Source organism: Calidris pugnax, unplaced genomic scaffold (genome assembly GCF_001431845.1).
Source record: "Calidris pugnax isolate Ruff unplaced genomic scaffold, ASM143184v1 scaffold15, whole genome shotgun sequence".
NCBI lineage: Eukaryota > Metazoa > Chordata > Aves > Charadriiformes > Scolopacidae > Calidris > Calidris pugnax.
The window spans coordinates 101752-115974 of record NW_015090774.1 but is presented as its reverse complement, the minus strand read 5'-3'; the positions used below and the strand labels follow the sequence as shown (position 1 = coordinate 115974).

The window sequence follows — 14223 nt, the reverse complement described above, 5'->3', positions numbered from 1 at the left end:
TGAGTTGGCAGTTTTTTCAGACTACTCAGCAGATTTACAGTAATTTGCATAATTTTGTGTTTCGCTGTGGTAATGTAAATTATTTTGGTCTACCCTTTCATGCCACTACAAAGAAGAATCCTGAGCTGGGTATCTATTCATAGTTGGGAAAAAACTGCGCATCTTGGAGGCTTTTACCTGCATTTTGATTTTTCCAGTTGCTTGGCTGCAGAGGAGAGGCTTTCTGGTGCCAGGACAGCTGGGGTGTGAAGGGCTTGCCAGGCGCTTATCTGCACGATGGGTTTACTCTCCTTTCCAGTAAAGTCTGGTGTTAGTTTCTTTCTGCTGCACTAATTGGGTAGCTCGCTGCAATCTCAGGGCAGTTTGATGCAGGGAAAATGGTCTTTTCTTTCTGTTGAAGAGCTGCTCGCTCCTCTGTAGGCATGGAAAGGAGTCCCCGTGGCAGAGAATCTGTGCTGGAGCATATTGCAAGTGAAATGTGGTGGAACTTCCAAATAGGCTGATGAGGTGATTCACTCGTTTGAGTCTGCTGCTAATTCTTAGGGGATGGTCTCTGGAGATGGTTTTGCAAGGAACAAAGCTGTGCTGCTTTCTTTATTATGCATCTCTGCTTCATAATTTGTAAAACAGGCCCTGAAGAGCTTTTGTGGTTTAAAAAAAAAAAAGTCAGGAAATTCTTTTTCCATGTGAAGTCCCAGTTTTTCTTCCCTGGAGAATTTATGCGACTGCTGACGAGAAGGAAAGCAGCCCTGAAATACTGGTGGTGTGATCTTCTGCTGTGGATCCACTGCTAATTGCCTTAAACTGGTAAATCTGGCTTACGAGACTCCTCACCTCCACCTCTGCTGCATGTCCCTTCTTTGTGGTAGGTGTCTGTCTGTGGCCACATCGAGACCTGGTTGAGAGACGGCATTTTTAACATCAGTTGGGTTGGTGCACTTGGTAGGTTGTTCATCCATGACAGAGAACTGGCAAGAAACTGGAGGAAAGATGTCAGGAGCCTCCTAAATTATTTCTGCTGTCAGAAAAGCTGCAGCGTGGAGCCTTGCTGTATCCTGTATCCGTTTGCTTAAAAATCTAGGTGTTTTTGGTTACTGCTAGTATGTATGTTTACTCTGATGATGCTTTGGAAAAGATGCAGGGAAGACAAGTTCTCCCGCAGCTCCCATGCAAGTTCTCTGCAGGAGGCGTTCCTCAGACACCCACCTGCAGCCCACAACACCAACTGTGATGCTGCTGCAGCAGAGATGGTGAAATAGTTGATTTTTGAGGCCAGTTTATCTGCTACCACTCTACGAACTGATGCTATAGAAAAATAAAAATGAAATTGTCTGTGAGGTTATCTGGTGAAAGCCTCGCTGGGTTATCTCTGTGTTCCGAGACTCTTGTCTTGTCCCACTCAATGCAGCTGAGAGGTTGGTTCCTGCAAGTTGTGCTCTTCTCCTCCTGAAACATCTCCCTGGGCTTTTTCCTGCCAGTTCCTGCCGCCAGCTGCCTCCTTGGTCGTGCTCCTGCTGGCGTGAGTGTTTCTGAGTTTGTGCTGCTTTGCAGCCGTGGAGCTGCGAGGCCGTGGAGCTGCGAGGGGGTGTCCGGCAGCATCTCCAGAAGTTACCTGAGAAACATCCCAGCCTCGTGATTTGGAAAGTCACCGGTGCAGGCAGAGCCTAAGCTGGGATATGTTATCATTAAAATAACAAAAATCTAAACACTGTGATTTGAAAAAAGGGTCTTCAGGACTTATCCACAGGAAGACAACATGACAGTTTTACCTTGTGAATTAGCAGTAAACCTGCCTGCTTCTGTTAATTAGGTACATTATTTATGAAATTGGCGAGAGCCAACACTGTGATGGTACAAGTCTGGTATCTTCAGTTTATAATCTTGCTTCCTTATTTCCTCTGTAAGTGCATTCTCTCTTTTAACCATTAGCCCACACCTGTTGAAGTCGTGTGTGAACACACTTGTAGAATGGATTTTCCACCACGGTTTAACTGTTAGGACCACTGTAAGACCCCTTATCCCCAGGGGTCCGTGCCCTCCTGCGGGCAGGGGGTACCCACAGCCATCCAGCTCTGATTCCCAGCTCGTGGTGCTTCACACACAATCTATAGATCCTACCTGCACTGCAGCTGCTCGCAGCCACCAGAAACTAAACTGGCCAGTATACACCAGGATGGACAAAAAGGGAACCGATTAGTTTGGTTTTGTTTATGTTTTTTTTTAAATCACTGAGCAGGAAGTTTTCTATTTAAATGGTGAATCTTGCTTTTCCTTTAGGGTTCTTGTTTTCTTGGAGTTTTGCTCTCATTTTGTATAACGTGGGACACGTTGATTTTGCTGCTGCGAGTGTTTTGCAGAATATTGTTGCTAGTCCTTCTGACAGCTGAAAGGATCCAATATTTTGGTAGATGTTTATTTCAGTATGTAGCAGAAGTTTTTAGATTTGAAATCTTGTTTTTGTTTATTTGCTAGAAAATGGTGATTCATTTTGGTTTTTTTTTAATTAAAAGATTATTTTGCGCTTTTGATTTCTGCCAATTGTATTTGGATGAAAACTGGAATTCAGCTTTGTGTGGAGAACTGGCACCACAGTTCTTAGTCACAAAACCTCCTGAGCATGATGGGTATGTTCCGCATTCAAACCCACTACATCAGTATGCAAAGGGAGGCAATAATTTGTTGCTTTGTCTGCTAACAGTGGTGATTCGGGTTTCTGCATGTGCCAGCCAGAAGCTTTCAAAACACGCTTGGTTCCTGGGACAGGCTGAGGTCTACCTGCCCCTGCAGCTGCAGAAAACCCCGCTTGGTGTCTGGCTGCTGCTGATACTTGTCTTCACGTCCATCAGCTTGAGAGTGCCCTTTCTCGGCTGTTTTCTGTGTCGGGGTTTGAGGGAGTGAAAGCAGCCTTCTGTTCTCATCTGAATAAAGAGTATATTCTTTCACCCAAGCCAGGCCCAGCAGCAATCAAAACCAAATATTTTCTACACAATAAACAGAACTACTGACAAATGGGATGATGTAAATGCCAGGCGTGCTTCGTTTTAGAGACCACTGGAAGGACAACGCCGCAGTGTCGGACTGAGCTACTAACTGGGACTGAGCAGGACAGTCAAACACCCCCTCCACATCTTAATTGTGCTTAAAAGTGGTAGCTTTCTGAAGGCATCAAGATTTGGGGAGAGATTATTTTTTAAACAGTTAAAAATATAGACTTAATTTAGCTCTGTGGCAATATAGTATAAACTTGATCTATTTTATTCGGGTTTATTTCAGAGGAGGAGGCATTGGAGGTGGGGGGAAGATCCTGATGCCTTACTTGTCTGGCTCCCCCCTTACAAACTCTGTTAGAATTTATGACTGGGGGTCTCAAGTGCACTAATGTTGTTACTCACAGCTATTGCCTTACTGGTGGTCTCAAATAATTGATTGATGTGGTTAAGTTTACCTAAACAGAGGGGTGCACGTCAGAAATGGTAAGCTTGAAATCTAGTGACGCACTCTGCAATTTAAATGCGGATTAATGTTTACGATGATCATGCCTTGAAACCCTAATGAATTTACCACCAATATTTTCTGCTCCTCAGCATCCTGAAGGAAATGCTGTTACAGTGGGTACCCCGGAGTCCTGGCACAGAGGGGGTCCCCATAAACGTAGAGAAACTGGTGTGGGTGGGTGGTCGAGCTCTGCAGCCAGTGGTGGGCCACCAGGTCCTCTTAAGTTCTGACAATAAGGAGGGTAGGAAAGTAAACTGTATCAGAGATGGGTTTTCTGTTCCCGAGCATGTAACACAAGAGGCTGGAAAGCTGTAGGCGGTTTTTGATGTAATGAAAAAAGGACAGAGGAAGTGTAGATTAAGGCAAATACAACTGCGCTAACACCTGCCACTTCACAGTTGTGGGTTTTTTTCCCCAAAGCTTATAAAAACCTTATAAATGGGGTTTGTGAGCCCAGTGTGTCTGTTAAACACTGAAGAGTAGTAGTTAATAGTGGGTTTTGCCATTGTTTGCGATTCCTGTTTGGCAGCTTTAGTGGAAGGAATTACCTTTTGCTGGCTCCCGAAACGAAAGGGCAGCGGAGGTGAATGGGAACCGACCCCCTGGGCTGTGGGTGGTGGGGTGAAGGGTGCTGCTGGAGGGGAATGAGACACCGATGTCCGAACCGTGGGTCTGTCTGTCTGCACCAGCTGTGTTTAACTTGCTGTGCTTCTCCTCCTCTCTGTCGTCAGGCGTCCAGCACCGGCCCCAGGATGAGCACGGAAGCGGGGAGCAAGCCCCTGAAGGTGGGCTCCAGAGTGGAAGTCATCGGGAAGGGGCACCGTGGCACCGTGGCTTACGTCGGTGCCACCCTGTTTGCCACGGGCAAGTGGGTCGGTGTCATCCTGGATGAAGCGAAGGGCAAGAACGACGGGACTGTGCAGGGCAGAAAATACTTCACCTGTGAAGAAAACCACGGCATCTTTGTGCGGCAGTCTCAGGTACGCGTCCCTCTGCGCATGCCCTGCGGTGGCCTCTGCTTGCCAGGCTTGTCTCGGGTATGAGTGGCTAATGGATCGCTTGCTTAAATAGAGGAAAATGGCCCATTGCACCCAGGTGGGGAGAGATAAAATGAGTTTCCTTCGCTCCTAGAGAGGGCACAGTTTCTGGGACTCTTCATCTTCCATCGTACGAGGGAGCAGAACAACTCCAAATGCAGACAGAAGCCTCGCCTGGAGAATGGGCTCCTAGCAGAGCTGGAGTTTGTTCTAGTCTGACACGCAGCTTCTCTGCACTTTTCATTGAGTGTCTTGATTAGCCCAATTTATGGGATCATCATGAAATATTTTCAGATGAATTGGGTGGAAAAAAAGTTTGGTGGATTCCAGAGAGCGTGGAATGGTTTGAATTTGCCTCCAAAATGAATAGTAGAGTCTGCTGGCTGTTGCTGCCTCAGAGTTAGCGGCTGCACCGTCCATAGGAGATGAAGTTTGGGACCAATATCCGGGTGTTTACCTGGAAGTAAAGTCAGAGAATTTTAATTAAAGACTGTTTACCTCAAAGTATATAAAATATGTGATTTCTGTTTAGTTGTTGAAATTTTGCTCTTCAAGTATTATAGGTAGGAACCAGAAGCTTGGTTATCTACAAAACAAGTCTCTTGCATTTTAATTTCTTCTGTGTAATCTTCATCAGCCCAAGTGTAGAAAAGTGACACTTTTCTTGAGTCCCACAGGTTGATGTGCTCCAAGCGTGATGTCACGGTGAGAGACATTCAGCTCCTTTTCTTCTTTCTTGGCACAAAATGACTGGTTTAAGTTCCACCCTGCAGCATCTCCGCAGCAGAGCATGGAGAGCACTCCGTTCTGCTCCCACAGACCCTCCTGCTGCCCCACCAGACGTAGTGGCTCACTTCCAGGACATTAGCAGTGGGTGACTGAGGAAGCGTGGGGGAAGCTGAAAATGAAATCAGGGATTTTAGGAGCAGTAGTCCTGGGGTGGATCCCAGCATCCTCTGTCCTGGTCATCAGAAGGGCTTTCAGTTCACACCTGGTCAGGGGCTGCAGTAACGGATCACCGATGAGAGGTGAATGCTCTCTGCGGGCTGTTTTACTGGTCCATCACTCAGCCTGGCCTGCCAGCTGGAGAAGCGAACGCAGAAGATTACAATTAAAACTTCTGGTCTGCAGGACCAGGACACGCATCTCCCAGGCCGGGTAGCTGGAGAGGAGCTGAGCACACAGGGCAGCCTGTTGGCAGGTCTCTGCACATCAAGCACTTGTGAAATCCCAGTGCTGACAGACCAGGGCAGTTCCTCTGCTCCAGGTGTAGTGTGGGCCTTCTGCACCCATCGGACGTCTGGTGACATGCAGTGGTACATGTGTCCCACGGTCCCACTGACCACGCGTGGTCAGTGTTGTTATGCTCCCTCGTGGCCTTCAGAGGAGTTTCCATCTCATCTGCTGGCAACGGCAGGGTGGTGGTGCTAAGGTTCCTGTGTATGGCTTTGCACTGGGTAATTTGGGGGTCAAACTGAAGGGTGCTCTATAGTGTCTTCTCCTGGGACTCAAAAACTGCTGGGTTGCAGGAGCCGGCCCAAGGGAGCTGGTGCAGGAGGGCTGAGGCTCACTGCAGGGTCTGACAGCCACCTCTCACCGCGTTTCCTCTTTATCGCTTCGGTTTTGAAATGGTTTGGGTCTTTCTCACATGTCTTCAACTGAGGAGCGCTCAGTTTGCTTAAAAATAAGCTGCTTTTCCACGGTGATGGTAAGTGGTTTCTCTGCCCACTCTTCCCTGCGACGAGCAAATCCCTGGTGCGTGCGTGTGCACTCGCTGTCCCTCTGAAGCTGTGATGTGTGTGGAAAGGTGAACTTGGTGAGAGCACAGGGGAGCAGAGTCTTTGAGGAGCACATCCAGCAGGGATTGCAAATCACAGAAATTCCTGTGCCTGACTTGTTCAGCAGCTGCCAAACAGGCGCAGGGCCATGGCTCTGGGCTCTCCAGCCTTTTTCTCAAGCTCTTATTGCAGAGCGCAGCTTCCCAGAGGGCTTCCAGCACGAGGGCTTAGCGAGCTGGTGAGTCAGCCTGCACCAAAGCAGAAGACCAGCAGAGGCGGTGGAGAAAGCTGCCCAGGGTATCAGCAGCCAGTCAGCTAAGCCACCGTTACGGTTTGGGCATCAATTTTTCAAGAACTGGGTTTAAGATAGAAATGGAAAGTGGCAGGGTTCCCTTTCAGCAGAGTTAATGCTCTGCTTGTGCTCGCCTCTGTAAATCTGTCTACTGCTTCCTCCCATATTTCATTTCTAGGTCTCCCCAGCATAGCGGGTGGCTTTCCTGTGGTAACACATGCTGTCAGACCACTGAATGTCAATAATACATTTCTCAGGGGAAAATAATTTGTAACTGAGAAATGTTTTTCTCATTGTTTATGAAGCAGATCTCCTCCATCAATACAAGCGCATCTTGTTAAACACCTGTAAAATGTTTTTAAGAGTTTCCAAGATAAGTAACTTTCTGTTCTCCCCTCCACTTAAAAATACGTCTTACAAAATAAGCACCAGTAATACCAGCATCAACAAAGCCTAGGAGTATTCTTTTAATTTATTGTGGATGTACTGATGTAAAATTTCAAAGATTTGAAAGATTTGAGCTGAGGCCGTGTTGGCTGTCTGTGCGGAGGGTGGGTGCCACGCTGGGAGCGGGCTGCGGAGGGGCTGTTGTATCTCTGACCATCCCTTCCCTGCTTGTTTTCCAGTTAGCAGAGGGCTGGAGCACTGTTTCCAGCAGCTGTGTCAACACAGACAGGCATTTCCGACCAAGTGTTTGCTCCTTATCTTTTGGCAACCTTTTTGTCGGCAACCAACAATTCTGCCTGCCTGGGACTTGTATTTGGGCTAGTGATTTTGAACACGAGTTTTCTTTTATGGTGTGTGGAAACATTATCATAGATTTTGACACCAAGTGGAGCTGCTTTTCTGCTCCTGCTTGGCAGAGGAGCTTATCAGCTTAAATTTGCTTCTGCAGCACATCTTGTATGTTGTTGCACTTCCCCAGTCTAACCCAAAAGCAAGCTCTGTGCTGGTTCCTGCTGTCTTCTTGTTGTTAGCCATCTCCCAGTAAGTCTGATGTTAGCACCTGAGTCATACCTGGTGGAAAACCCCAAGTCCCACCCTCAGTTTGGATAAACTCTTGTGCACGATCTGGTTCAGCAGATCCCCCGGGATCCTGTTTCCATAGTCCTTGGGTCTGGTTTTGCCATGCTGCTGCGTTTAGTGAGATGATGTGAAAATCTGTATGTTGCCAAGTCCCTCTGAAGATGAGGTGGGCCTGGCTGTGTCAGATGCCCACTTTCCAGGGGTCACTTGCCTTGTCCTCACTTTTAAAACTGTGGTTTGAATACTCTCAGCATTGGTGCAGTTGCCATGATTTCCGTGGTATAATTTTGCTCGGTCTCCTTGCTCCTTTTAATTTAAGAATATGTTTCTGGTACTTGGGCATCTTCCCAAAATGAAAACCGTGACTGACAGGTTTGCAGATTATTTTTATTTTTAAACTGAGCACCCAGGTTTTCCTGGAACAGGTAGGGCAAATACCTGTTAGGCACTGTTGATCTTCTAAGATGAAGGGATGGTTGTCAAGAAGTGATCTAATCCTTTCAAGCAATATTTTCTATATTTATCAGGCAAAAATGTGTGCAAAAATAGTTAACAGAGAGATAGCCTTAAATCCTTCGACCCTTAGATAGCTTAACATGGCTCAGACCTGAAGGTATCCCTGTGTGTGCTTCCTGGGGTTCCCTAGAGAACTGGGCAGCTTTTAGATTAAAAAACCGAAACAAACCCCCCTCTGTTGGCATTTCGAGTCACTGAAGTTCTCTGTTTCAGAGAAAAGTAGTTTTCCTTATGAAGAGAAAGAAGAGTTTTTAAATAGTTTTTGCTAAGACAACACACAGAAAAATAAAAAATGAGCTTTCTGTTAAGTTGTCAGTGACTTAAAATAACTGTCAGACCAAGGCTTGTGAACTGATTGCTGTGTAGAGTGATCGTGGAACTGTTAAAGATGTTCTGGGCTGTCGGAGCCTGAGGTTTGACTTTATTCTGTATTCCTTGTGTGAATAAAGAACATTTTGTTGTTTTCAGGATGCCTGTGGAAGGAGGGTGGTTGGATAGCTCAGCTGGAAGAACTAAATTAAAAATCATTGCGGAAAAAAAATGCAGTCCGCACTGTTTAAATCTGCTACCAAAATGGACCTGTTTTCTGATCACATTCTTTTTTCTGGTTTGTGGTTTGTTTCTTTTTTTGTAATAATAGTTGTTATACTTTTTCCCAGATCCAAGTCTTTGAAGATGGAGCCGATACAACGTCCCCAGAAACACCAGAATCTGCTGCCTTGAAAGTCCCCAAAAGAGGTACGACTGGTCGATTCTGCCCCAAAACCTCATCTCTCCCTTGACCTGCACCAGATGAGGTTCCATGACTGAGCATATGTCAGGGGTCCACACACGCTGGGGAGGTGAGGGCTTGGCTGCTGAGGGGTGATAGCAGGTATTCCCAGGGCTCTGTCCCTGGTTTGGGTAAATGCTCACCCCACCTTTTTCACCTCTCTGCAAGGTCCAATGTAGTCCTTGGGGATCACAGAAGGAAGCACGGCATGGAAAAGTTGCTTCAAGCAGCTCTGTCCTTACTATGAAAATCTGTCTGGTGGGAAGCAGGTGGGAAGCCCTTCCTGGAGGGGTAGGAAATCCTTCCTTGAGGGGTGGACACATGGAATCATAGAATTGTCTAGGTTGGAAGGGACCTTAAAGATCACCTAGTCCAACCATCAACCTATCTCTGACAAAAAAAAAAACCAAACCAGTCCAACCATCAACCTATCTCTGACAAAAAATAAACCAAACCAATAAAAAAAAATCACTAAACCATATTCTTGAGGACTATGTCAACCCGTATTTTGAAGTAAGTACTTGAACTGCTCTGGCACTGTGAAATTGCAGCTTACAGGCCACTAGCTGTTCGAGGCTGTGCCTGTTTCCCACCTCTCTGGCAGTGAATGCTTTCTGCTCAGCGTTGAGTGTTCCTTCTGCTTTTCCCCTTCTCAGGCCACTCTGCAATAGCTCGCTTTGTTTGGTCCCTCGTGGGTTGCTCTTTTTTTCCTTCTGACAGGCTTCCCTCCCACTGAGGTCTGTTTTTGTTGAGTGATTATTTAGTGGTACACTTAGGGATCCTAGGAGCTTGCGGAAAAAGCTCTGATAGCTTCCTGTCCTGGATGGTCTGTCGGTGATGTGTGCCAAGCTGGGGATTTCTTGTGAGTGAAGCGTTTGTTGAACATGTGCTTAGTGGTTCAGAATAGAGTTGGGGTTTTTTGTTGTTGGTTTTTCCCCTCTCCTGGCCAGTAGAAATTAAAATTCCACTTCACTTGGTAAAATGAAATCTACCCTTCAGCTGCATGAAACATACCCCAAGGCATCAGAAGGGGGTGAGATAATTAGCCCAAGGAGGGGGATATTCCCATGAGATGTTAATTTTGTCTGTCCCATGAGTGGAAGCGAAATTTGAATTGGCATTCAAGTCCCTTGGCACTTTGCCGTCACCTTCTGCTGAAGAGAGCTCCAGGCTCCAACAGCTCGCTGCCACTGCGGAGAGCCTGGGGTTGGTACAACCCAGCCACTTTAATTCATCTCTGCTTTGGATCCTCCAATTAGCATGTGCAGCTGAACAGAGAAACATTTAAAGCAAGCCAGTTTTAATTTAGGGGTGAGGTTTTTAATGCAAAAAAATGGAAACTTTTCTGCTTAGTATGCTAGTCTGAGTGTTTTCTTTTCCAGAGTGCAGGAAAGCCCAGTCCTTCATGTGCAACTTCAGCCTGTTCTTTGTATGTACTTGATATTAATAGTCAATGAAAATACTCCTTCATGTGTGTATGATCTTTTCAGTCTTTCTCAATTCAGACTTTCCAGCTGAAAATTCAGTTTTCCCTGTTACAATTCTTTACTTGTTTAGCATAAGGTGCTTGTGTGGAGCTGTGCAAGCATTTTTTTCTCCTGCTGCTCCTGTAGTTCTGGGCTTTCTGAATTTATGTTAGTGGACATCACCCCTTTGGGTGCTGAACCTGTGCAAAGGCCACAAACCTTCCAGCACTGGGAGTCTGCTGTGGTTTTTCTCATCCCTCAGTTATTAGGAGCTAGGGAGAAAAGGCAAGTGCTCTTTAGACCTTCACTTAAAAGTTCTGAGAATTCAGTTGCAACTGATGCTTCCTTCAGCTGGCAGATGGGAATGTAGAGACCAGAAATATGTTAACGACCTGGAGACAAGGGAGAAAAAGTGACAAACCAAACTCTGGGTGTAGTGTGGCTCTTCAGCAAATGTTGCCGCCTTTTAATTTCCCTACATCTGTGTATGTCCACCTGAAGAATCTTTAAATCCTGCACCTTCTCCCCTCTCGTTATGTGAAATTCTTTCCAAGGCTCTAATCTCTGCTGTCTATTGCAGAGTTGTCTCTGGTTCTTTTCAAACCTTTGTCTGGGGCAGCCAGCAGTTAACTGCAGTGTCTGGAGGTGTATGGCTGCTTACTCACAGCGCACTGCTGTGATATTTTCAGGACTCTCTCTCCTTTTCTCTGAGCACTCTGAAGTTTGTTCTTGCTGCCCAGTGGCGTTCAAGGAACTTCTGTGGTGATGCTGCAGCCCGTTTTTCCCCCAGCTGCTAGTTCTTCCACTCAGAGAAATGAATAAACCACAAGCAGTTCAGGTCACCCCTCCCAGCGTGCAGCGTCAGTGTTGCTTCCTCTGCCTCCTGCTGCTCAGAGCCTGTTTCAGGGCAGGAGCCCATAAACATCATGCAGGAGGGGAAATGGGTGCTTTTAGCTTGAGTTTGGGGGTTGCAGGATGGGTATTGCCAGCATGTGGGGGGGACACTGGCCAGGTCCTGGGGGGCCAGCTCCCTGGGTGTGCCGTGGCAGGAGGAGAGGGAGCCCAGGCGTGTAGGTTCGGTGTTGGCTGCGATGCTCCTTGGTAGGGATGCAGGTGCTGGGATGCGGCTGCTTGCCAGGAGTTTCCATGGAAACGGCAGTGCCGGCTGCTGCAGTCTGACTGCGGTGGGTGATGCAGAGATTGCTCTTCCCATAGACCCAGCCCCTTCCTCTCCCAGACTAGCAGAGGTGTGAGGTACACAGTGGAGGTGGCTCCTGGTTTTTATTTATGAGATGCTTCTGCAGCATTTGCTGTTGGGGTGATCAGTGTCACAGCTGGAAAACTTCCCTGGTGGAATTGCAGCTGGGAGAGGAGGGTGGCAAGCAGCTTCTGTGGCTGTGAGCTTCTTGTGGACCTACCAGACATCCAGAAATGGAACAAAGGATGTCATATAGCCAAACCTGCTAAATGCAGTTGTTACCTTCATCTCTGATAAACATAGGCCAAGATCACGCAGTCTGTTTCCTCCACACTCATGTATGTGGCACTCATTGTGCTGTCCAACTGCACACCCTGGTAATCCAGAGAACGAGGAAGGAATCCTGAGTTTGGGGGGGTAGGTTTGTTTGAGCAGTGGGGTTTAGCCCGGTGCTGACACCTGATGTCCTGCCGTAATGGGCAGGCTCTGTAATGGTGTGCTCCATCAGCCCTCTGTTAGGATGGTAAAATGGGAGCACCTCGTAACAGCCAGCAAACGACGAGTTTAGTGACCTGGGGAAGGCCGAGGGCAGATATTCCTGGTGGCCACTTGTGCTGCAGGAGGTTTGCTCTCTGAGGAACAGGAAGGACTGGTCTGCTGAGCTTGAGACCTGTTAGGACTGTGGATGCCCTGCTCAGGGAGGGGACACACACAGTTCCCTGGGCTGAGGTGGAGAGCAGAGGGAGTAAAGCCACAGCTGGTTGGTTTGGGAGTGTCTCTGAGCGGTCTCTCACATACCTTGTGTGTATTCAGATTCCTGACTATCTATGCACTGGGATGGAAACTTTTTATTTTGGTGCATGAAGTAAAATGGTCTCTGGACCCGTATTTCTGTTGATACATTAGATTCTTGTTTAGAATCCGGCTGATTAGATATGGGACCAATGTGTGTTTCCGATAGAAAGAGTGCTCTGAAGATGACTCAGGATTCTCTGAATTGCAGTAATTTAACTCAAGAAAAGCAGCATAGCCTGACCTACTTCTGACGCGTGTGTCTCAGTGCGAGGCTTTCTCAAGCTGTGCCAGCGGGTCTAATAAGGGAGCCCCTGTTCCTCCAAGCCCGTGCCCCATTGTACACCCGTTTCCTGGTTTATCCTGGTCTCTGCTTCACGCCCACTTCCCTAAGAACACGTAAATGGTCCTTTCAGTGTGCCTCCACGCTTGCCGGGCTGCAGAGACACTCGGTATGCGGGTCAGGCTGGAGGCGTCCTTTGGGCCAAAGCTCATGGTTCTGTTTCTGTTTTTCTTTACAGATTCCCTGGATGCTGCCAAAGCCAGCAAACTGGTGAGTGCTGAGCCCGTGACTCTGCAGGCTGCTGAAGCAAACCCACTTTGCAGTGTATGATTAGTGGGAGAGGCAGCTTGCACATGGCACTCTTCCCGACTTTTCACTAACTTCTATCACCTCTCTAAAAGCTCCATTTTTCAACCCGGCAGGAAGAGCACGTGGAGACACGCACACACACAAAACACGCAGAAAGGGCAGAGTTTTGCCAGGCTGGCCCTTAATTAGCCCTTTGCAGTTCAGTGCTCTATAATAAAAACGCCCATGGTGAAGTGCATTTCTCCTGAAACCCATGGGAAACAGGGCCGTATAAAAAGTAATTTTCGACTAATGACCAGAAATCAGTAAGTTACTGAGGAATAAAAGCCCAGTACAGTTTCCTGTATTGCATGTTTTTATCTAATTGCAATCAATATTGCAACATTCACGCCCTGCATGCCTCTTGGCTCTGTTCCTTTAAATAATGACCCCTACATCCTGCAGGAAGAGCACACTCCTCAGGGAATTCAAAGTCAGCTTTTTCTGGCTTACACTGTTGGCTTACAGAGAAACGGTGTAAACTTCTGAGTATCTTTATCCAGGAATCTCAATGGCTCTTGAGGCATAAATGTTGTTTCCAAATGTGATGGTATTTCCTAAGGAACAAAAAATCAGAGGAGGTGCCTATCTTCAAATACTTTTGACCCCTAGACAAGCACAATTAAATAGATATTTAAGGTTAAAACCACCAAAATGGCTATGCATGTGTATAGGTACTGAGGAATGTGTGGTAGTGCTGGGCAGCACAGTGAGTTTGGTTTGCGTGTGCTTTGGGATAGAGGCTGGATGTTTCTCGGGGATGGACTGGTCCATCTTGTGCGGAGGCAGATGTGGAAAAGAAAACAGCTTATCTGGAGATAAGGGGCTTCTCCATACTGCCCTCTTGTGTGTGTGACACCTGCAGTTCTGATTTAGGGCAATTTACAAGCCTAGTCTCTTGCGCTGAAGTTTCAGACCGAAAACTTATCCCACCATGTTGCAGAGCCCTGTGTGGGTCCTGCTCAGCCTGTGCAGGATCTGGGATCTGGCCACAGCTGGAAATGAGTGATGGACCAGCACTTTGAGGTGCTCCAGGGGTTAATTGAGCTCAGATGCCCAGGAGGTTATGCCTTGTCTGTGATCTGAATCAAGCTGACTACCAGCGTAGAGGGTGGAGAAGAAATCCCCCACCTATTTATAAGGATTTGGAGGATTTTGCAGGGGGTGCCTTTTTATGCTGAGGGGGGAGCATGACTTACCTACCGGTGTGTCTGTGTCTG

At 47.2% G+C, this 14223-nt stretch overlaps 1 protein-coding gene across 9 annotated transcripts in view; it reads left to right on the top strand.

Annotated features, from left to right (window-relative positions):
- Positions 1-14223, top strand: part of DCTN1 (dynactin subunit 1) — a 78771-nt gene that overhangs the window by 18457 nt on the left and 46091 nt on the right. For all 9 annotated transcript variants that reach the window (XM_014943910.1, XM_014943919.1, XM_014943884.1 and 6 more), the window contains 3 exons: positions 4227-4475; positions 8804-8882; positions 12894-12925. In XM_014943910.1, coding sequence (XP_014799396.1) covers positions 4248-4475; positions 8804-8882; positions 12894-12925 — 339 coding nt within the window. In that variant the 5' untranslated portion in view covers positions 4227-4247. The remainder of the gene's footprint in view (positions 1-4226; positions 4476-8803; positions 8883-12893; positions 12926-14223) is intronic.